The sequence below is a fragment of the Mesoplodon mirus genome, assembly GCF_964341445.2.
Source record: "Mesoplodon mirus genome assembly, chromosome: 9".
NCBI classification, from domain to species: domain Eukaryota; kingdom Metazoa; phylum Chordata; class Mammalia; order Artiodactyla; family Ziphiidae; genus Mesoplodon; species Mesoplodon mirus.
This window is the reverse complement of record NC_138985.1, coordinates 55,514,176-55,538,399: the sequence shown is the minus strand read 5'-3', so window position 1 is coordinate 55,538,399 and position 24,224 is coordinate 55,514,176. Positions and strand designations below refer to the sequence as shown.

The window sequence follows — 24,224 nt, the reverse complement described above, 5'->3', positions numbered from 1 at the left end:
GTTTTGACAGAGACATCATTCTTAGAAGTGTGATCAAACCACTCTGGATTTTAAGAACTAATAATACTTTATCAACTATTAATATTATTAATGGCTCAGGAACAAATTACAGCAATTAAAAATGATTAATATTTTTAAAACACAGGTTTTGAAGGGTCACCTTAGAAATGTCAGTAAATGCCTAAGCTTTCAAAATACAGATGAAATTAAGGTTAAATGTAACTTAAAAGGAGTACCTTATCAACATTTAGTCTATGTGGTTTAAGAAAAGTACTGAATTTGGAATCAGATGAATTCTGGCCTCAAATCATTTAACCTCTTGGAGCCTCAGTTAACATTAAAAAAAAAAATTCATTAATAGGAAATTTTGCTGTCTGTCTATAATAAAGCTCTGGAAAAATCACAAATAGTATGAGAAAATTAATGATGAGAGTCAAAAGATCAAGACTTCTGAACCAAACCAATATTAGATCAAAACATTTATTTTTTGTGTTACAAAAACAAAAATAAATCCAAGGAGGTAATGAAATAAACATTTTTTAAGTGTCCCATCCTGGGTTCTCTGTTCTAGAATTTAGTAAACAGTTCAAGTTTAGGTTGCTTCAGTACTTCTGGATGCTATGATGTCTCCATCTTATAACCATGTTTCTCTAGTTCAGCTCTATAAAGAAACACAAAAGAACAATATCACTAGACATTCTTCATGACAAATTAAAGAAACAGATGATTTTTAGAAATAACACAATAAATAATTGAGCTAATAAGCCTAAACATCAATTTAAAATACTACCAAATAGCTTTACTTTAGTCCCTAAAAAGAAATCTATAAGAAGGAAACTGGATGTGAATCAACATAATGCTAATAAAATTTTGTTTTTCCATTAGTAAACTTATGTTTTATATTCCTTATTTTTCTGATAAATCTATTTATGGAAGAAATGTGAGGGAATTATTGATATTTTCCAAACACTGTACAATTATTCTGTTCATAATAAATATGTAAACATAAATTTTAAGAATCATTAACCATATGGCTAAGAACACTAGACACTGCTATCAAAATTTTAGAGATTTTATAATTACAATACTGTTATTTACACATAAACAATAAACAGATCACTTTTCATATTGACATATATACTGCCCTAAACAAAACAAAAATTATTAATCAAATGTAAGGGTGTGTGAGAATTATTCTGTATTAAATATATGTAGGCTAAATATAATAAATAAATTATAAAATATTAAACAAGACTACTTTCCTAACTTTAAATGTGGATAAAAATCTCAAAAATGTATATTGGTATAAACACTTTAAAAAGATACCTTTTATAATTTTAAGTAATTTTTTCAACCTGAAATTTCAGTCATACTTTGAGAATGTCAACTGCAATTGTTGATCTGTCTTGTATAAACATTTGCACAAAAAGGTTTAGCCCTGTAATCAATATCACTTATTTAAACTACCATTCCAAATATCACCAGCAACTTTTCTGCCACAATTCTGATTTTATAAAATCAGAATTTTATAAAAAGTTCACAATAAAATTATGTGAGGACCAACCTATGATAAAATTGTACAAATGTTAAGCATGATTACATCATTACATCTAAGATAAAAAAGACATTTGTTCTCAAGCATAATTTCGCTTAGACACTATCACACTATCCACTGTAAATGCGATGCAAAGAATACATGGTAGGAACAATGTATAATATTTATTATTCATTTCCCCAAACTCCTTCACTTCCTTAAAATTTTTAGATATTTATAATACAAATACTGACCTAAAGTCCATGAATAATATTAAGGCCAGAGCTTATTCATATGAATCATCTTTGTCTTCTGCTCAGGTGTAGAGGACAGTATGGGCTGGTGGTAAAACACTGGATTAGGAGTCAAGAGATCAGCACAAGTTTCTGACTCTACTGCTTCCTTTGCTAAATTTAACTAAAATGCTTCCTTTGTCCTCTCCTCCCCAGGAAATTAAAGATTATATTACCTGTCCTTCATATGTTTCCTATTTTAAATGGAGGTAATTTTAAACTTTCTTAAACAATACTTCTGCTGCCTTTAACAAAATCATTGTAGGTTATTCACTTTCTCTTATTTTACAACAAAAAAACCCCCAAAATTCAACCTAAGATTTAGGTAATAAGTCACCAAATCCATCCGAGTTTGTGTCTGTTTGCCTTCATGACAGGAGGTGGTGACCAATTACATTTATAAATTGTTTACAAACACAAAGGAGAGTATGAGATATTTCTCAATTAGCTAAATTCTTAGAAAAGATGAAAAGTTCTTCGGTAGAATTCAGGACTTGTAAGAAACCAAAAGGAAAATAAATGAACACCACGAAGTACAAAACAATACAAAAACACTAATATCATGAGCCTGTTGAATGGAAAAATCCAACAGAGATGAAAAAGTAAAGAAATCCAGCACAATTGGAAAGATATCATAGTGCACACACAGTGAATATACACTATTTGAAACAAAAACAGCAGCATCCATTTACAACAAAACAAGAATAAGACTAACAGCCACTAGTAGGTTTCAGAACTCTTATTATCCAAGAAACTACTCTGCTATGTGACATTGGCTGTATCTGACATGGTAAATCAGGAATTATTGGCTTTTTGGAATTTTTATGTAAAATGTGATACAGGTCAAAAAAATCTCATAATCCTACCTATTTCTACTGATATGTACATAAACAAATGTTTCAAAAGCAGTAAAAACAGAATGATCTTTAGTTACATGGAAACATTGCTGGCCTTCTTTGTACTTCTACTTGTTGAAGGTAAATTACACTGAAGGAGAAACATGGAAAGTTTAAGGCTAAGTCCTTGCCAAGGTCATGCAGCTAAATAAGAGGCAGATAGGGGCTGGAACTCAGGGAATGTGACTGACTCTAGAGTATAAACTGCCTCTCTAAATTTAGATGGAATTAGGACTCAATCATATGAGAAAACAATAAAACATTTTTTGAGAATTCCCTGGTGGTCCAGTGGTTAGGACTCAGCACTTTCACTGCCTGGGCCCGGGTTCAATCCCTGGTAGGGGAACTAAGATCCGAAAGCTGAGCACGGCGCGGCCAAAAAAACAAAACAAAACATGTTCTTTACCATGGTTTATAATACCACATTAAGGGCCTCGATGCATTTTACAAAGACTGAAAAGAGCATCTTTGCAGGAGACTTGTTAATCAAGACAGTTTTTAAAAGCAAGAATATAAATGTTATCTGAGGCTGACTTGTCCAATATGGTAATCAGATGTGGCTATTTATTAAAATTAAATAAAATTAAAAATTCAGTTTATCAGCTGTGCTGGCCACATTTCATGTGCTTAATAGCCACATGTGACTAGTGGCTTCTGTACTGGATAGTGCAGCTTATAGAACATTTCCATAACTACAGTAGGTTCTACTTGACAGCACTAATGATACATTAAAAACTTTGTTTAAAAAAGAAAAACTCACAACACAAATAGGGAAATAAAAAGAAAAATCTCATTCACTAATTGAGGTATCAAGATTTATACACTTACAAAAATTCACAAACCTAAAGGCAGGAACACAACATAGAACATAAGAGCACTGTGGAGGTATATTATAAAACCAACAAGCCACAAAGAATTTAAGGATAATGTTCTATTTCCAAAACCAATAAAAAGGCAAGATGCAGTAGTGACAAGAAATCCAATTATCAATACATTTACTACTAAAAGTCCCCTAATAAAACCAAAGTATTCAGTAAAGTCTTGATTTAATTGTTAAGAGAAAAGTGCTATTTTCTGACTAATGAAAAACACCCTCACCCCAAGAGCCACTTGGGAGGAATTTGACTCTTCTGAATAGCGAAGGAAGAAAACTCATTTGGCCTCAACTTTAAAAATTTCAAGAAGATAACAAGAAGAAAAAACTGATACATGATTAAAATCAAAACACAAAATAGGGATCAACAGAGTTGTAAGGCCTGAAAATAAGTATTCTAACAGCATATGTTTATAATGAGAAAGAAAAGAAGGGATGCTTTAAAAAAAAAAAAGGCAGCAAGGTTTTCTCTGATGTGGCAAAATAAATAAACCTAAAATAAATACAAAAAGAAAGTGGCAAAAACTTGTACACATAGAAGTAATTTAATCCCAGAATGGAATGAGATCTGTAAAAAGAACAAAAAGGGCTTCTGAAAGCCATATATGGCTAAAGAAGAATGAGAAGAGAGAGATCCAATGCTCAGAATAGATTTTAGAGAAAAAGCAAGATTACTGTTCAACAGCTACTGCTCTATCTTGTCCATAAAACTTCAAAAAGAAAAACATCATCATTAAGACAAAATTGAAAATTAAGACAGATGAGATAATTCCAAACGACATTAAGGTAGTTTAAAGTTTCAAGGCCTGAATAATTACATCTCAGAGTACTGAAAGAAGAAAAAAATGAGAGTCAGCAATTTTGAGAAATCATGGAGAACTGTAAAAGAGCCAGAATAACCGTGAAAGGCAAACTGTACTATGTCCAAAAAGGGGAGAAATGAGATGGGTAAAACTGTTATTAGTTTCAAGCAAAATACTAAAAAGTCTTTAGAGTGTAGGGTTTTTGAGCCCATAAAAAAATGCAGTTTAGAACAAAAGCTACTGTATCACTACTAAAAATAAATTTTAAGAATTTAGTATAAATTATCTCACTACTTTTTAGAAAAATGTACTAGACACTAGGAAATTAAAAGATTGCAACAGAACTTCTATATCATGGTTTGAGCAAAGCAAGTGATAGTTTACATAGATATCTTTGTGGCCAAGATAGATAATGTATGGGTTGAATCAAAACAAAATTAGGGAGGAAAGAATTGTCTACAAATGGTGCTGGTATAACTGGATATCCACATGCAAAAGAATGAAGTTGGACTCCTATTTCACACCATATACAAAAATTCATGCAAAATGGATCAAAGATCTAAATGTAATAGCTAAAATTCTGGAACTGTTAGAAGAAAACATAGGGATAAATGTTCATTACCATGAATTTGGCAATGAGTTCTTAAAGAGTAGATAAATTGGACTTTTGTGCAAAGAACACTATGAAGAAAGTGAAAAGACAACCTAACAGAATGGGACAAAATATCTGTAGATAATATGTCCCATAAGGGCCAGAATAAATAAGAACTCTTACAACTCAACAACAAAAAGACAAACTTTGAAAATGGGCAAAGGACTTGAACAGATAGTTCTCCAAAAAAGATATACAAATGGACAACAAACACATGAAAAGAAGCTCATCAGTGTCATTAAAGAAATGCAAATCAAAACCACAATGAGATACCAGTTCATCCACTAGGATAGTTAAAATGAAAAAAAAAAAAGGTTTTGGTGAGGATGTGGAGAGGTTAGAAACTTCCTATATTGCTGGTAGTAATGTAAAATTATTCAGCTGCTGTGGAAAACAGTTTGGCAATTCCTCAAAAAGTTAAACAGAATTACAATATGACCCAGCAATTCCACTAAATCCCACCAAAACTGAACAGATATTCAAACAAAAACATGTAAATGAATGTTCACTGTAACACTGTTCACAACAGCCAAAAGCTGGAAACAACCCACATGTCCATCATCTGATGAATGGATAAACAAACTGTGGCCTATATATACAAGGAAACATTATTTAGCCATAAAAAGGAATGAAATACGGATACATGTTACAACATGGATGAAATTTAAAAACACTATACTAAGTGAAAGAAACTAGACATACAGATCATCCATGTGATACCATTTATATGAAATATCCAGAACAGGAAAATCCAGAGACAGAAAGCAGATCAGCAGTTGCCAGGGGCTGGAGGAGGAGAGGAATGCAGAGTGACTGCTTAATAGATATGGTGTTTCCTTTAGGGTGCTGAAAATGTTTTGGAATTAAATAGAGATGATGGTTGTTAAGACATTATTAATATACAAAATGCCACTAAATTGTACACTTTAAAACGATTAATTTTACATTATATAAATTTTACTTCAATCAATCGATAATCAATCAACCAATCATTTTAGGTAGATTTGTACATGAATATGAAAAAATACACTCCCAACAACTCAATCTCCATTCCAGTTTGAGAATCACCAATACACTGGGTCTGAGCACCCTATGATTCTAATTTCTGCTGAGTTGTTCAATACTGATAGAAAATTAAGTGACAGAATTAAACCTACAAGGATTTAAAAAAATAGCAAATATGTTTCTATTTAACTACTTTTATAAAGAGACTAGAAAGAACAAAAGTTCTATGCAATTACACAAAGTATTCATGTTTAGAAACACAGGAGATGAGGCAATATATCTTACTTTTCATAATTCGAAAATCTATTTCAAAGGCAATTGTCATATATGTTACATATTCCATGCTTATAATTAATACTAAGCTATATAAAAATTTGGCTTAAAACTTACCGTAACTGATTGGAGAAGTCATCCTCTACATTGTCATCATCCCAATTATCCTCCCAGACATGTGCATCTTCATCTTCATCTAAACCAGCCCAGTCTAAAAACAGAAACAGATGCTGTCTAAATATTTCTCATACATTATTTCCATAAATACAAAAACTTCAGAAAGCTTGCTACTGAACTCTCAATTCAAAACATCTAAAACTATATCTATGAGAAATGGTAATCTTCCTCTTTAAATCTCAATTGATGCTATCTTGTTTTCTCAATTCTTGAATTTGCAGATCTAAAACAGTAGTTAATACAAAAAAAATCTATTTGCTATGAACATTTATTGTAACTTCAGGAGGATATTTACTTTGCTGATAATTTTTATAAGGTCTATTACACAATCTTTCAAAACACAGCACCAATAACAGAAAAGTAAGTTGAGTAGCAGGATGATACCAGCCTGGAATTCAAAACTGCTAAACATAAAAAAAGATAACTCATACACAGATAACAACAAGTAAACCAAATATTTTCTTAAACATGGTTGTAAAACTGTGTTAGAGAATGTCCTTATTCTTTAAGACACACGTGTTGAAATATTTAAGAATCAAGTGTCATTTTGTTGACAGTTTACTTGTAAATGCTTCTGAAATATATTTTATATCATACACATCTATCATACATATGATAGAAATAAAGTAAATATGACAAAATGTTAACAACTGATGAAACATGGGTGTTTGTTGCCTTCTTGTTTTTTGAGGTATAATTGACATATAACATTATATTAGTTCCAAGTATACAACATAATTTGATACTTGTATACACTGAGAAATGATCTCCACAATGAGTCTAGTTAATATCTGTCACCAACAGTTACAAATTTTTTTCTTGGATCAGGACTTTTAAGATCTACTCTCTTAGCCACTTTCAAACATGCAATAGAGTATTAATAACTATAGTCATCATGCTATACGTTACATTTCCATGACTTATTTTTGTAACTGCAAGTCTGTACCTTTTGATCCCTTCACCCATTACACTCCCCCATTTGTCCTTTATTTAAAACTTCTATAGGGTTGAGTTTCAAAATTAAAATCTGAGAAAAATAGTTTTTAAAAAAACAGTCTGGAAATCACCTCTGGAAGCTTTCCTGATTCCCTTTCTTCCTTTCCTTCAGAGATTAGGTCCCCTCTTTTGTGTATATCTATCACAGCACCTACATACTGTACAATCATATTTATCAGTTTATATGCCTATGCCCATTACTAGTATCTGAGCTCCTTAAGAGTAAAACTCTTTTATTTACCTTTGTATTCTTAAGCCACAATACCTGTTGTGCATATGCACGACATTTGGTTGTGAAAGAAGCAACACAACTCTAAATCAGACCTTGTGTATTTTTGCTTGATCCCTCCCCTCCAAAAACAGTAAGCATGAGTTACACATGCTCTTAAATGTGTCCTAGTAGCTTCATCTTAGTAATTACTTATTAGAAACATGGCTAAGAACATTTCGATCTTTAAAAAAAAAGAAGTCAATAAGAAAAGGTATGATTTAGGCTTTTCTTATAAAGCACATATAGATTTAAAGGTATTCAACAATGGTTCATATGGGTATTATATTCGTTACATTATGTATCTAACAAAAAATTTTAAATGCCATATGTCAACATCATGATTTAAGAATATAAGAAAGTACCTCCATTTACCTGGTCCCTCCAAACCAGAAATTTGGGAGGCAGCTTAGTTATCCTTTCTCCTTCAACTCTCATAACCATTCATTATATCCTTTTGATTTCAGCTCAAGAATCTACAGAGTTATAGTCTCCCCCTCCCTATTCTTGCTGCCACTATGTTAATTTAGGAGGGATTATTCCCTTCATGGACTATTATTGTGGTCTTTTTTCTGTCCCCTCCTCTCTAATCTTACAGTCTGTACCCTCTTCCACTGATGCCCAAAATGACCACCATTCCTGTAAGTAACTATGCAATCAGGTAGAAGCATGTTTTATTAAACTTGCAACTCTAATGTCTATGGCTGAGTACTGGGCACATAGTAGACACTCAAAAAAATGTTGGGTAAATGGAACTACGTTTCTCAAGTTCCCTTCCTCTGAGTGGTCCATCTCAAGAAAACAGAGGGCAGTGTGTGGTTTCAGTGGAGCCAAGAGTATATATTTCAAGATGTAAGAGAATAACAATATCTTGTATTATGAATGAGTCATGTAGAATTCTCAACTGTATTTACTCTAAGAATACTTTTGAGACTTGCGATCATCTGTTTGAATGCTCCCTGAAGAGAGATCATGTGGGAAATTTCTTTAAGATATTAGTGCCTGAAAAGATGAGTTTCTCTTAGGCAATTTATTTCAGGTTGCTAGGAAGCTCAGTCAAATGTATACTCAACTTTAATCATTGGTATAGGGTAGTGAATGTATATTCATTAATAAAAACTTCCAATAATCAAAAATACTGATTTTTATTGGCCTAAATGTTCTTATATCTCCCAGTAATATTATTATTCTCAAAAAGGAAATATTGTAATGATCTAAATTCAAATCCTATACTATTCTCTGAGGTCCTCAACAGTAGTAATACTTAACAATACTAAGTATTAATTACATCTCAAAATTAAGTTGACTGGGCTACAGATATCCTTACATGTTCTCCTTTCTTATAGAAGTACCTTTCAAACTGAAAATTTTTATTCTATTTATGAATCCACCTATAGTTTATAATGAGAGTAGATTAAGAAGTTAAAGTAAAGGAAATCACATTTAGGATTTCCTACAGTCTACAGAAGAGTGATGAGAAAGCTAATGCAACCAAATTTTTAAAAATAGTATATCTGGGGACTTCCCTGGTGGTCCAGTGAGTAAGACTCCACATTCCCAATGCAGGGGGCATGGGTTCGAACCCTGGTCAGGGAACTAAGGTCCCGCATGCCAGCCAGTGTGGCCAAAAAAAAAGAAAAAAGAAAAGAAAAAAAAAAGAACTAAAGATAGTATATCTAATTCCAAAGCTAAAGATAAAAAACAACATTTCTGAACTTTTATAAACGAGCAAAGTGACTTAGTTAAGTCAAGAGTTAATCATTAGGTATAGGGCTAAAACAGTACTGTTATTCTCATATTGCCATTGCAATCAATAATAAACTGTTTAATATGTACGTTGTTGTATACAAATTTTCTTTTTGTTTTTCTAAGAGCAGAGAAATCTCAGAAAGAAGGGAACTACTTTAAGGCAAAAATAAAGGGGGCAGAAATTGCAGCATTAAGTATACAAGAGAGGAACATTATGTAAAGATGGTACTGGTTGCAGGCTAAGATCAGATTTTAAATTAAAAAGGGGCTCAAACAGTAGATATATTCCCCTAATACTAAATCATCAAGAATCAACTACATGATTTTAATTCTTTAAATTAAAATTAAATAAAACACTTCAAATCATAGAAATTCAGATTCTTGTACCTTGAACTTATTATAATGGAAAAATGCAATCCATTATTCCTTTTATAGCAACTGAATCATGCTATTCCTCCCCATTCCCTCCAGTCTTCCTATAACCTACAGTTCTGAGCTATCTAATAATATTAATGGACAGCTTAGGAGGTTTTTGTTTCTTGATTTGCTTTAATGACACTAAGCATTCCAGTATAAAAAATTCACATAAAACTATTTCATTAAAACAATGCAGCAGGGCTTCCCTGCTGGCGCAGTGGTTGAGAGTCCGCCTGCCGATGCAGGGGACGTGGGTTCGTGCCCCAGTCCGGGAGGATCCCACATGCCGCGGAGCGGCTGGGTCCGTGAGCCACGGCCACTGAGCCTGCGCGTCTGGAGCCTCTGCTCCGCAGCGGGAGAGGCCACAGCGGTGGGAGGCCCGCGTACCGCAAAGACAAACAAACAAACAAACAAAAACAACAATGCAGCTAAGTTTGTCTTTATACTTCAAGTTTTTATAAAATGGCTAAGACTGAAGATTATTTAAAATTACAGAATTTTGGAAACAGAGAAAGCCTTAGAGATCACTGTATAGCATACCCCTCTTTGTTTTGAAACCACCACCATTACCACTACCAAAAAAACAGAAAGTGAAGACTGTCTTACAAGAAAATATTTATTAACTTTTTTCTACCGTTATTTCACAACCTCAAATCCTAGACTTTAAATATACTTGGGTTGAGCCTAGAAATAAGAATTGTCCAACGAAATATTTGTTTCACTGATATTTTAAGGAATCTTTATAAAGATATCTAATAGAGCTTAATGTTCCACAAAATAATTTGAATACGTTACGACTGGATAATATGCTCTTGAGTAAAGAAGGTGACATAACTCAACTCACAATTGAACTTTAAAGTTCTAAGACACCAAGCCTCATATCAGCCTGAACCACTTCTAACTAACCAGTTTCCTAAATTTTTAAGGAAATGATAAAATGTCAAAAGATTCAAGTTAGAAATATAAAAAACAAGAATATTCACATTTCTCTGCTAATCTTGTAAGCCTACCCTTTCCAGAACAATAAAAATACAGGGCCCACAGGAACTTTTAATCTAATTATGACTTGATTCAAAATGTTGATTTCAGGGAATTCCCTGGTGGTCCAGTGGTTAGGACCCTGTGCTTTCACTGCTGAGGTCCCAGGTTCAAACCCTGGCTGGGGAACTAGGATCCCACAAGCCACATGGAATGGCCAAAAAAAAAAAAAAAAAAAAAGTTACTGATGTCATGCAAATATCTTCAAGTTGACTTTAATTCTTTTAACTTTAAGAGACTAAAAAACCATACTTGTTAATTTGTACCCTACTGTCTCAGAGAATCTAGAACAAGAAACATAACAGTTTCAATAACTTATTTTGTAGGAGGCCCAATCCTTAACTCCATAAAGGCTAGGGGAAAAAAAACAATCAAATTCTTTACGTAATATGGGAAATACGGTTTGAACAGGGTCTTTTTTGTTTCTGTTTTTTTGGTTTTGGCCTCGCAGTAGCATGTGGGAATTTTAGTTCCCGGACCAGGGATTGAACTGGTGCCCCCTCCAGTGGAAGCGTGGAGTCTTAACCAGTGGACTGCCAGGGAAGTAAGTCCCTGAACAGTATCTTTTTTAAAATTTTAAAACTGGTACAATTTTTAGTTTATCAAGTTGAATTCTGATGATCATTTAGCATAAGGATCAAGTATCTCTCCCTCTGGTAACAACCATCTCATGTTACTTTAATGGCAAGGAAAGGAAAAGGAAGAAGGTAGAAATAAAGCCCCAAGAAAAATAAACTGGCTCATGAATGGAGGGAAAACAGTATTATGAGCAAGATTTTTGGTAGAGGACTTCCCTGGGACACGGGTTCGAGCCCTAGTCTGGGAAGATCCCACATGCCGTGGAGCAACTAAGCCTGTGCGTCGCAATTACTGAGCCTGTGCTCTAGGGCCCGCGAGCCACAACTATTGAGCCCATGTGCTACAACCACTGAAGCCAGTGCGCCTAGAGCCCGTGCTCTGCAACAAGAGAAGCCACCGCAATGAGAAACCCACGCGCTGCAACGAAAAGTAGCCCACGCTTGCCGCAACTAGAGAAAGCCCGTGCACAGCAACGAAGACCCAACATAGCCAAAAATAAACAAATAAATAAATTTATAAATTAAAAAAAAAAACGATTTTAGGTAGAACACACACACAAAAAGATTCATGACAGTAGCTCTGTATTTCTTTCGTATTATTATACAGTATTTCACAATTATGACACTACTGAGCATACAAAGACAAACCAGAATCTATAATCTATTTTAGGTGGAAACTTTAAAGATTTTCTTTACTAACTACGAATGTACTGAACTATATTATGTAAAAAGTTTAAGTGATAGGGTATAACATCCCCAAATTTATTTCCAACACTTATAAGTCCTCCATATTATACATGTTACAATATATATAAACTACAATATATGTACACTCAACTAAATGAAGGGGAACATAAAAAACATGTGACTGCTGTAATCTCTGGATTTGGCAGACTTCTCTTGCAAAACATCTCTGAACTGTGTTTTACTTTTCAATTATAACACTGCACTGTTAACCATGCCATTTTATTTAATCACTTACTTTTAAAGCATTAAACCCAGAAATAGCTTTTTTTAAAAGGGCAAAATAAAATCAAACAAGGATACCTGATTTATGTCTAATGTCTTCCTTCAATATGTAGATGACTATAAAGTACACACTTTATCTTCAACACTAAATGCATTGCTAGGATTGTGATTAAATCATTTAAATAATCACAGCTGTGTTTACTTCAGTGTGCAGGCCTCCAGATGTGTACTGGTAAAAAAATAATTACCATATTTTAAGAAGTCAGAATTGGAAATAACCAATAACAGATGCCTAATACATAAGTGTCTAGCAATTCTAAATTATTTGAGACTTTGCCCCCAAATTTGACTTTGTTCACATATGCCAGTGGGAATTACATCTTGGACTAGCTTTAAATTTCACAAATCTGAGTTACCAAAGATCCCACATACTTCATCTAAGTATCACCTTGACATTTAAGTGTGAAAAATGGTTCTCTCTCAATGTTTTTAAAAGTACTTACTCTCCCCCACCCTCCAACATACCTTCTGAAATTTCTTAAAAGTATGAAGTATACCACTTTGGAGAAAAGTAAAGAGGAAATTCTATTTATACCAAATAGGGTTGCAAATGTTCTATTTTAAAGCGATTTTCAGGAGCATCAAACTCTCATTCATTCCTTAACAGTAAAGCTACTCTGAATATAAATAATCTCCAACAAAGTTGCTTCAAATAAAAAATGTGCATCTATATACAGAACACTACATGAAGAAAAATATAAAAGAAACAAAGGAAAGTTCAAAAAAGTTCTAAATTGTACATTCACCACTATAGGTGAAACAGCAATAGCTGCAAATAGCATCATTACCCTGATAAATAAGATAATAAAGCCACACTAAATCTAGTCATTCTGAGATAAATTTACACATGTTCCTGCTTAAGCTGTATAAAACAGATTACAATTTTTTATAAAATTTCATTTCTGTAAGTTATCATGATACAAAAACATCTATATACCCTAGAAATCTAATGTCTATTCAGTGGCTAAGAAATCACTACTAGCATAGCACCATTGCACTATACTTATATTTTCTCCAACAAGGACCAAAAATGGCAGTGGGGTACTTCAGAGCAAAGACCAAAAGCAAGTGTTAAACGATGTTGCTATCAAACTATTGGTGAACTTTCAGTTGTTTGTGGTTCTGAGTCTGAAATAGAGGTCCAAAATGACTTACATAACCATTTATAATTTTTCTTACATTTAAAAAAAAGGAAGTTCAAACACAATTCTTTTCATCAATAATTAAACATATGTATACACACACACGTGTGCATATATTATATATATATATATATATATATATATATATATATATATATATCAGAATGATTCCACTACAAACATGCTGACTTTAGTTCTCTTGGTTGATTAGTGCTTTTATTTCTAATTCTATAAAATTCCTCAAAGCCATTAGTTATTCTAATCTTTTCCAAGCACTCATGCCCTACACTCATACTGATTCTCTCATTCTGATGCTCCATATTACTGAGGCAAGAGTATACAATGTAGGACACTTCCCTGGAGGCACAGTGGTTAAGAATCCGCCTGCCAATGCAGGGGACACAGGTTCAAGCTCTGGTCTGGGAAGATCTCACATGCTGCGGAGCAACTAAGCCCATGAGCCACAACTACTGAGCCTGCACTCTAGAGCCCATGAGCCACAACTATTGAGCCCGCGTGCCACAACTACTGAAGCCAGCGCGCCTAGAGCCCGTGCTCCGCAACAAGAGAAGCCACTGCAATGAGAAGCCCGCGCACTGCAATGAAAAGTAGCCCACGCTTGCCACAACTAGAGAAAGCCCGCGCACAGCAACCAAGACCCAACGCAGCCAAAAATAAATTAATTAATTAATTTTTAAAAAAAAGAAGAAAACGAGTATCCAATGTGAACTCAACCATCGGTCTTCCATTAATTATGCAAGTGCAAAATCACAATCCCTGATTTCTTACTATCAAAATAGCTGCCAAAGCTCCCTTAGTCCTCACCTAAGCTATTTCAACAATTTGCTAATTAGCTTCCCTGACTTTCTATCCTTTCAAATTCTGCTGGGTTAATTTTTCCTAAACTGCCTATTGCCCAAAGGAAACATACACATATCAAACAAACAAACAAACCCCCCACCGCCACTTCTCACCTACCTAAGGATCAAGTCCAAAGTGGTCATTTGGCTTAAAGCTTTCCATGATTAGGCCCCAAACTACCTGTGTAATTACAACTACTATTTCACAGCCAAATAAAATACACATACACATTGATCTTACACCTCCAAGCATCTACTCCTGTTCCCTTTTTCTGGAAACCCCTTTCCTACACTTCTACCTATTGAAAGCTCTGTTCAAATGTTGCGGCCTCATGCGGTACACAACTGGAAATAATTTCCCGTTTTCAGCTGCTGTTGCACTTTACTATCGGTGGTTTAATCCCCACACCACCACGACCACCACCTGCACTCCCCGCTTCCACTGGAAGGAAACCAAGTGAAATCTTACCCAGAAACCCAACAGAAAGCCAGTCAAAAGCAAAGGTGTCTGGTTTACTTGGGTGTGGGGAGAGAAAGGCTTGGAGTGCCCCCTCCTAGGATAAGCACTTGTAAAATACTAAAAAGCTCAAGTCTGGCATGAAAACTTACTGATCTCCACTGACATTTATATCACTAAGTCCAAAGACAAATATCTACCTAAAGAGTCAAATTTGCCTCTGTGCAGCCTCTAGTTAACTTTGTCCTTGGTAAGTTATTTTGCTGAGCCCCAAGTATAAAGCTGTCATAAGGCTGCTATGATGATTACATAAGACAATGTACCTAAAACACTTTGTACCGATAAACGGCAGCTAGAATCATTCTCGCTCTGCACCTTTCAGTGCCAGATGTATAGGAAGCACTCTACAAACATATATCGAATGAATAAATCATTTATTATGGGCTAATCACTCCAAGGAAACTTAAGGGGTGATGGAGGTAAAAAGAGAAACAGGTTGCAGAATAAAGATACCATTTCTACCAAGCATTACATCAATAACAGAGCACAAAACTGGAAAAAAAGATATCTGGTAAATTTTTAATACTTCAGAAGAGTGTAAGTATAGTTTTTGAAACTTTTATTTTCCCCTCATTGTTTTCACTGTTCATATCTTTCAATGAGTTATGCTTAAAAACATTACTACATAACAACGAACACCATTTAAGTCACAACTGCTTAATGCTTCTTCATTCCATTGAACCATTCCATTAAATAATTCCATTAGTTAAATAACTAATCAAATAGTTCTTCAAAGTAGTTTTTACTGTTTAATATTCTGAGTCATACCTCTCACAATCCCCTGGCAAGCACTAGTATCTTGATTTGGGGGGAGGGGGGTTCATTCCACTGTATCTCTTTATACCTCTTGTAAATTTGTATGCATCCTTAAACAATACATACTATTGTGTTCTGTATCTTTATATTTTATACGAATAATCAAACTATTTTTTAAAGCACTTTTGGAAAAACTTTTGACAATGTTTTTTAATTTATAAGTTTTTAATATTAAAAAAATAATCAAATAACCCTCAAGCTCAACAAGCTTAATATTGGATACATCTAAAATTACAAAATATCTGTTGAAAATGGTTTAAATTAAATAAATACCAAACCATGCAAAATCCAAATCCCTAAGTAGGTTAGGAGGGAGAAAAAAAGGGGCCTAATGTTCACAGAATACCAACTTTGTGCCAAACTCTATGCTACACACTTTACACATATATCACTCTTATGGACTGAATGGTTGTGTCCCCCAATCCTGACATTCATACGAGGAAGTCCTAACCACCCTCAATGTTATGGTATTTGGAGATGGGGCCTTTGGAAGGCAATTAGTGTTGCAATGAAGTCATGAGGGTAGAGTCCTCATAATGAGATTAGTGTTGTTATAGGAAGGAAATCCAGAGAGCTCTCTTTCTCCACCTTGTGAGGACATGGTGAGAGGCAACAGTCTGCAAGCCAGGAAGAGAACCCTCACCAGGTACTGAACAGGCTAACACCTTCATCTTGGACTTCCCAAACTACAAATTGTGAGAAAATAAATTTCTATTGTCTAAGCCACTCAGTCTATGGTATTTTGTTATGGCAGCTCAAACAGACTAATACAATCATACAATCGTTACATGACTCTAATTATTATCCACAAATTACATGAAGGAACTGAGGATTAAGAAGGTGACAATTAAAGGAAAAACACAATGGTCAATCTTGCTCAAAGAAATCAATCCAAATCAAAATGGTGCAAATTCCATTTTCATCCCTCAGGTTTGTAATGACTAAAATGTTTAATATGGAGTGCAGGTAAAAGGTGAACTGAAGATGGAAATTTGTGTAACCCTTATAAAAGGTAATTTGAGAATATGTCAAAATTCAAAATGCACCTGGTCCTAAATGAGGTGTCAGAGCCCAAGCAGAGTCAGGAAGGCATTCCTGTGGAGGGGCAGTGTTGTGTGGTTGGTGTGTCATAGCCAGGAGAGAGTGAAGAAACCATCCAATGCTGTAGTAAGGAGAAGTGACAGTGGCCTAGCATAAAATGTTGAAGCCCAAGTGAGATAAGGAGGGGATCTGTGTGTGTAGGGGACAACAAACATTGGTTAGGGAGGAGGATGACCTAATAGACAATGACCCAATATTTACAATAATGGGAGCCAGGTTTCTCACTGCTGGGGAAGAAAGTTACATATGTGGAAAGGGAAAAAACTAGAATGAGCCCTGTGGTGTTGAACTGTAAATTAGAGATATCTATGTGAACTCATGGTTTTATACAAACACATACATAAATAGATGTAAAAGTGTATATATGTACATTCATTTGTCTATTTTCTAGTTCCTTCCATTGACAGCATCCCAAAAGCCATTAGCACAACTGGAGGTAAGATCTTACCTTCCAAATATCATTCTCCACTGAAAGCTATGCACCTTTTAAAGGAATGGCTGATTCCAGGACTGGAACAGGAAAAGTGTAAGATTTGGAATACCTTCTTGTGTCAGAGTGCTAGGAAATGCACAAAGAATGATGGTGACTTGTCAAAAGGTCATAGATGACAGCTTGATGGGATTCCCCATGTACAAATTGGGACAATCTGAATATCAAAATAAATAACAGCAACAAATTATAACCCATCGAATGAAAATTCATGAGTCTATATTGATATAAATACATAAATGAATAAATTGAAAGTTTGATAATGAATGGAAAACTGTAGTTACACAGTTTCAAAGTCCCTCCTAGTAAAATATCTATTAATTACAAAAGGAAAATCAGTAATCTAACAATGGAAAAGTCTGAAAGACACTACCTTAATAAAGTTACCATCATCAGCAATGGAATAAATGAGAATCATGTTCCACCTGACAGGATGCAATGGGAACACAGCATCACTACTATGATATTCCCACCAAGGTGCAGAACCTAAATCGAATCATATATAAACGTGAGCCAAATCCAAGTTGAGAAACATTCTATAACTGGCCTGTAATCTTCAGAAGTGTCAAAATCACAAAAGTCAAAGACAAAGAGACCTGCTCTAGACTGAAGAAGACTAGAGATATGACAACTGAATGTAATCCATGATTATTAATCAAGACATTATTAAGACAACTGGAGAAATATGAAAAGGGCCTATGGATTAAATGATAGTAATATATCCGTGTGTTAATTTCCAATTTTGATGGCTGCACTGAGGTTATGTCTTTGTAGGAAATACACATTAAAATATCTAGGGGTGATGAACATCAGGCTGGCTCATGGAAAAAAAGGTTGTTTGTACTGTACTTTCAATTATTCTGTAAGTCTGTAATTATTTCAAAATAAAAATTATATTAAAAAATTAAAATGAACCTGCCAATTTGATCTGGCAATTTCCTAAGAATTTATCTTATAAATAAGAACAAAAACAAAGATGTAAGATGTAAGAATATTTGCTGCAACATATTCTGTAACAGAAAAAAACAAAACATAAAAACAAGCAAACAAAAAACCTAAAACCACCTAGATATCAATAGATATTTATAGAATTTTTATTGTGCATACAATAGAGTAGTAGAATACAACTATTAAAAAGCATGAGGTAGATGTTTATATTAATGTGAACACAAGTCTAAGATATATAATGTAAAAAGTAGAAAAACTGTATATGTAATATGGTCCTTTGTGAGGATATATACAAACACACACAAATAAATATATATATGTATACATATATATAAATTCAGGAAGGACACTGAAAGAACTGTTTAACAGTGATTATACTGGAGCATAAGAAAAGTTTTTGGGGAAAGTTGGCGAGAAACCGTGCATTCACTTTTTAATTTATACCTTTTTATAGGTTTAAATTTTAAATAAGCAGTTACTTTTATCCTACATATCCTACAAGCAGTACAATTATCCTACATATTTTGCTGCAAAAACATTTTAAAGGATTTAAGTAACTAGTACAAGTTGACAAGTTAAAAACTGATGCACAATGAGGTACCACTACACCTATCAGAATGTCTAAAATTAAAATGACCATGTGTTGACAAAGACATAGAGTAACTAGAACCCTCATACACTGCTGGTGGGAATGTAAAATGTATAACTACACTGGAAACAGCTTGGCAGTTTCTTAAACTTGAACATAAACCTACTGTATCGCTCAGTCATTTCACTACAAGGTGCTAAACCAAGAGAAATGAAAGCATATGTTCACACAAAGACTTCTACATGAATATTCATAGCAGTTTTATTTGTAAGGGGAAAAAAATGGGTAATTGGAAAAAAACAGGAAATGACCTAAATGTTCATCAGAGTGAAAGAATAAACAAATTGTGGTATATCCATGTAGTGGAATATTTCTCAGCAAGAGAAAGGAACAAGCTATTGATAAACGCAACAACATGGATGAATCTCCAAATAATGATGCTGGGTGCAAGATGCCTGAGGAAAAAAAAAAGATACTGTCTGATTCCATTTATATAAAATTCTGGAAAACGCAAATTAATCTATCATGTCAAAAGAAGATCAGTGACTTTCTGGGGATGGGAAGGGATGTGGAGAGGACTAACAGGGAGAGATTATTATAAAGGGACACTAGTGAACTTTTGGGGGTGATGGATATGTTTGTTACCTTTTTGGTGGTAATGACTTCTCTGTTGTATTCATATTCTACAACATATAAAATTGTGAATTTTGAGGGAAAAAAAAAAGTTGATGGATGGTGGATTTTGAACCTAGGTCTGATCCTAGATTCATCATGCTTATTCCATCCTGGAGCTCAAAAATTTTCTTCTTGCATATGATTACCATGAATGGACATCAAATAGGCACTTTATCATTCATTATATTTATCTTTTTTCTTAAAAGATTTTAGTAACATGAATTCTTCATTTCTTGCTACCACCATGCAACTAATTTAAATATGTTACATTATTATTTACGTGTCCACTATATTACATTTAATAACTGAAAATACCAAAGCCCCTTTGGCTCTAGGTAAACTGACTAGTACAGTATCTGACTTAGTATTAACTGTATCTACCTTCTAAATTTAAGATTCTAAGGAACTCTTTTGTTGAGGATTTAGTCCAGTTGGTATCCAATGTTCACATAAATATTTCTCAGTGGCATTTTTCACGGGACAATTCTTCCTTGTGCAGGACTGGTCTATGCATAGCAAGTATTTAAAATCCTTGATCTTTACCCACTATATGCTGGCAGTTATTTTACTTTCTCACTTGACAAGTGAATGTGATATCCAAAAATACTTCCTTGGTTAAGAACCACTATAAGATGTCCTACTTTGTTAGGCACAGGCGAGAGTGCCTCAGTTATTCCAGAATGCTAGCAGCGTTAGGGAACCACCAGCCTGCTTCAGATAACACAGCAGTTCCAGTGATTATAGAAAAATTATAAACTACTTAGTATAATAGTATCCTCTTGTAAACACCATTGCTTCTGAAGGCAAACTCAGGTTCATTTTAAATATTCTTTCCCTCAAAAAAAGGAAAGAAATCTCTCAATTCTGGCATAGGAAGAACAGAATAAAAGAAATTAAAGGCCCACTTGTTCTTCCCATTTTCACTCTCATCCACTTCTAATTGTAAGGAAATGAGATTAATGAAAACATTTTAATACCTTTTCAATATATGTCTGATTTGAAAAATTGTTTTAAGTTTCAAATAAATTAGAGTATTTCAGTTTTAAGCCCCACCCTACTACTATTAACCTAGCTGTATGATCTTGACAAGTTCTAGCTTCTCAAGACTTTTAAGTTGCTTTCCAGTTCTAAAATTCTAACCATGCCAAGCCTCCAAAATTATATTAAATCATTCCCAAAACGTTGAATGTCTTCCAATAAATCTGACAGTCAATCAGTTTAAATAGTCAAGAAGTTGCAGAATTCACAAAGATCCTAAACGTGATTTTTAACAGTCCCTACTTAATGACCAGATCACACACCCACCAATTAGAATTGTGAGGAACTGCCAATGTAACACAGATCCACAGTCCAAATGATAAAAAAAAGTGCATCTGTTTCTTTGCACCTTCAGAAAATCACCCCACATGTTACACCTCACACTGAGGAAGAGCTATTCAGAAGAAACAATGAAGTCTCCATGAAAACGCATTATCTTAGTTGCCTTTTCAAAATGGAAATTCCCCTTCCTTATAGTGACTGAATTGACATCTTACCAAACAAGTTCTTATCAGGAATGAGATGTAGCAACAACACCCTCAAAAAATATACAATTCTTGGGCCTCCCTGGTGGCGCAGTGGTTGAGAGTCCGCCTGCCGATGCAGGGGATACGGGTTCGTGCCCCGGTCTGGGAGGATCCCATATGCCGCGGAGCGGCTGGGCCCGTGAGCCATGGCCGCTGGGCCTGCGCGTCCGGAGCCTGTGCTCCGCAACGGGGGAGGCCACAACAGTGAGAGGCCCGCATACCGCAAAAAGAAAAAAAAAAAAAAAAAAATACAATTCTTTAGTCAAACCAGGGATACATAATTTCAGTAATGCTTTCATGTAACAGGCTCTTAACTGCAAGCTACCCTAGACAATGGACATCATCCACTTTCTGGAGCACAGAGACCCAATGGGCCATTGAAAGTAAGACCTCCTCTAGACTGAACAGATGATTACAGGCAATTTTAAGTTGTATCTACTTGTGAGTTTGTCAATGGCATATTTACCATGAAGACAATCACAAGAAAAATAATCTCCAAAGAAGGCAAAGGACTTGGTAATTCAGGGCACTAATAACTGATCTGAAAACTCAAATACTGAAAGATTCAAAACAGGCCAGTTTCAAAGTACTGCTTCTCCAACTTTACCTGTCTGAATTAAAAACCAGAGAAGAAACACACAAAAACCTAAACATGCAAAGGCATTTCAAATGTTACTGCTCATTCTAAATAGAAAATTTCCTGAATGAATGAGGTTCTACATATTCAAACCTGAAGATGACAGATTTTCTGTAAGGTGACCAATAAATGGTGAGTTACTTATGATAATAAACCAGTCTGTTGTAGGAGGCCTGTCTTCAGAAAAAATATTCTTTGCTTTTCCTTTTAACTTTAATGAGATTTTTTTTTTTTACTAAGTAACTGCCAACATTTTGAACAAATTGATGCTCCCAATATAAACTTAGTACAAGAATTACATATTCTGCAAAAGCTGATGAAATGAAAGTTGCTGAAACATCGTGTGTATCATCAGGCCCAGTTATCTTTAGATCCTTTTTAAGCAGTCAGTTCTCGACTACTTATTTTAAACACAGGTTCACTCATTCGACAAGCATTTACTGACCATCTACCAAGTGCCAGGCACTTTGCTAAACGTTAGGGATTCAGATTAAAGTTTGCTTGGGTTGGGGCCTCAGAAAGACCTATCAGATCCTGACGACCACTTAATGGCAAGCTTTTAAAATCTCTGAGTCTCAGTTTCTTCAGAGATGTGATAATTAGACTATATAATGTAGATAAAGTGCCTAACATGGTATCTTGTATATGATAAACAATAAATGCTAACTATATCAAATATGAAGTTTGCGTTAGAAGCAGATCCTGATCTCAATAAGCCAGTTTTTTACTACATAGCTCACTGTTGGAGGATTATGAACCAACTTGAAAGTGAGATCAAGAAAACATGTCTGCCAGATAAATCCACTACCAAACAAAAAACAATCCCCACAATACATAATGAATCCCAGAACTGAAAATAGATGTGCTTTGGGTTAGTTTACAAGTTTCTGTAATATGCGCTCCAAGGTCTTCTTCCACTAAACAACCCAGTACACTATAAGTAAAAATAACAAATGTTACAGCTTTGTGGCTTTATGCACAGTAGGATCATGAGGGAGTACAACTTAGGACCATTTTGGTGAAGCAGTAACTATTTAATGTAACAGATTTGTAACCATTAACCACAGTTCTCTTCCTACACCTTCAGAAAGGTCACCCAATAGTAACCTCCTTTTCTTATAAGATAAATATTTACCTTATGCATAGCAATTAGTTGATAAAACCAACAATTTTGAAACCCTGATTGGCAACAACGATCTAACAAACAGAAGCAGTACAGCTAAAGAGTTTAAGAGCGCTAGTGTCAACTGGGCCAGGTGTCCATCATTTCTAGCCAGTTACGTGACACTGGGCAAGTTTCTTAACTGTTCAAGCTTCAGTTTCTTTAACTGAAAAATGTAAATACCAGTTCCTACTTACTAGGCTTGTGAAAATGAATTAAGTTAATAGAAGCAAAATACTCAAAGACAAGCAACCACCCAAACAATGTTAGCTATTTGCTGTTACCTACAATAAGAAAACTGAAGTTCCTCTTGGTAACCATGAAGCTAATAAAAATGTAGACGTTTTAGGGTCTTATAAATCCTTAAACTTATGTTAGTTTGAAGTTAAGTGATCAAAAATTAATGAGGAACAAGAGGAAGGCAATAACGGGTATTAAGCACTAACACCTGATCCTCCCATTCTACTTAACAGGCTTCATACGTTAAGTCCTAAATGTAGGCAGCATTGGCCCAACTAGGAACAATAATTTAACTCTGGAAGGGTTCAAGGCAAAGGAAGACTGCTAAAACAAAAAATAATAATAATAACAATAACAATAAATAAAGTGAAAAGAGATTATGTAGACATGAACGAGGTGGCGGTAACCGGGCTGAAGAGGAAAAGGCCCCACCATCCCGGACACCGGGCTAGGGAACCAGGGTCCCCGTGGCTCCTCCCAGTGAGGAAGCAGAAGGCATTTAGCCTCACCGCTGAGGTGAGTCCCACCGCGACATCTCGACCCGAAGTCGGTCGTGGAGGGTCGCGCGTGCAGAGCCTTGAGAGCCAGCAGCGGGGGTCCAGACTTCCCGCGGGTGCCTCCCGGCCGAGCCCTTCCACCCGCGCCGCCTCCACTCGGAGGCCTTAGTCACTGTCCGCGCGGCCGCGCGCGAGCCGGTTACCTTCTGCAGGGAACTCCTCGAACTCGTCGTCCTCCTCCAGCAGACCCAAGTCTACGGGCTGTTTTTTCTCTGACATCGCGACCCTCCGCGGCCCAAACCTCTCAGTCCAGTAAGAAAGTTGGACCTCTCACTTCACCTCACCGCAGCCGCCACCGCCGTTGCCACCTCCCAGGCCGGCTCTATCATAGAGACGCGGGAGA

General features: G+C 35.1%; 1 protein-coding gene across 2 annotated transcripts; it reads right to left on the bottom strand.

Annotated features, from left to right (window-relative positions):
• Positions 1-466: 466 nt before the first annotated feature.
• Positions 467-24,224, bottom strand: SEM1 (SEM1 26S proteasome subunit). Of its 2 annotated transcripts, XM_082632177.1 has the most exons (4): positions 24,025-24,224; positions 6,448-6,541; positions 1,789-1,873; positions 467-661 (listed from the first exon to the last, which is right to left on the bottom strand). In XM_082632177.1, exons 1-3 carry the CDS (start codon positions 24,098-24,100, stop codon positions 1,834-1,836), a joined length of 210 nt encoding a protein of 69 aa, XP_082488303.1. In that variant the 5' UTR covers positions 24,101-24,224; the 3' UTR covers positions 467-661; positions 1,789-1,833. The 2 variants fall into 2 exon arrangements, with proteins under 2 accessions (XP_082488303.1, XP_082488302.1); XM_082632176.1 differs by lacking the exon at positions 1,789-1,873 and having other exon boundaries at positions 24,025-24,223.

What these genes read in the sequence shown, in the direction of transcription:
- SEM1 (XM_082632176.1), bottom strand. Translation starts at nt 24,100, where the DNA reads ATGTCAGAGAAAAAACAGCCCGTAGACTTGGGTCTGCTGGAGGAGGAC. An exon ending in CGAGGAGTTCCCTGCAGAAG is followed by an intron (nt 6,542 to 24,024) that starts GTAACCGGCTCG and finishes TTCTGTTTTTAG; the next exon opens with ACTGGGCTGGTTTAGATGAA. An exon ending in GACTTCTCCAATCAGTTACG is followed by an intron (nt 662 to 6,447) that starts GTAAGTTTTAAG and finishes GTTTCTTTATAG; the next exon opens with AGCTGAACTAGAGAAACATG.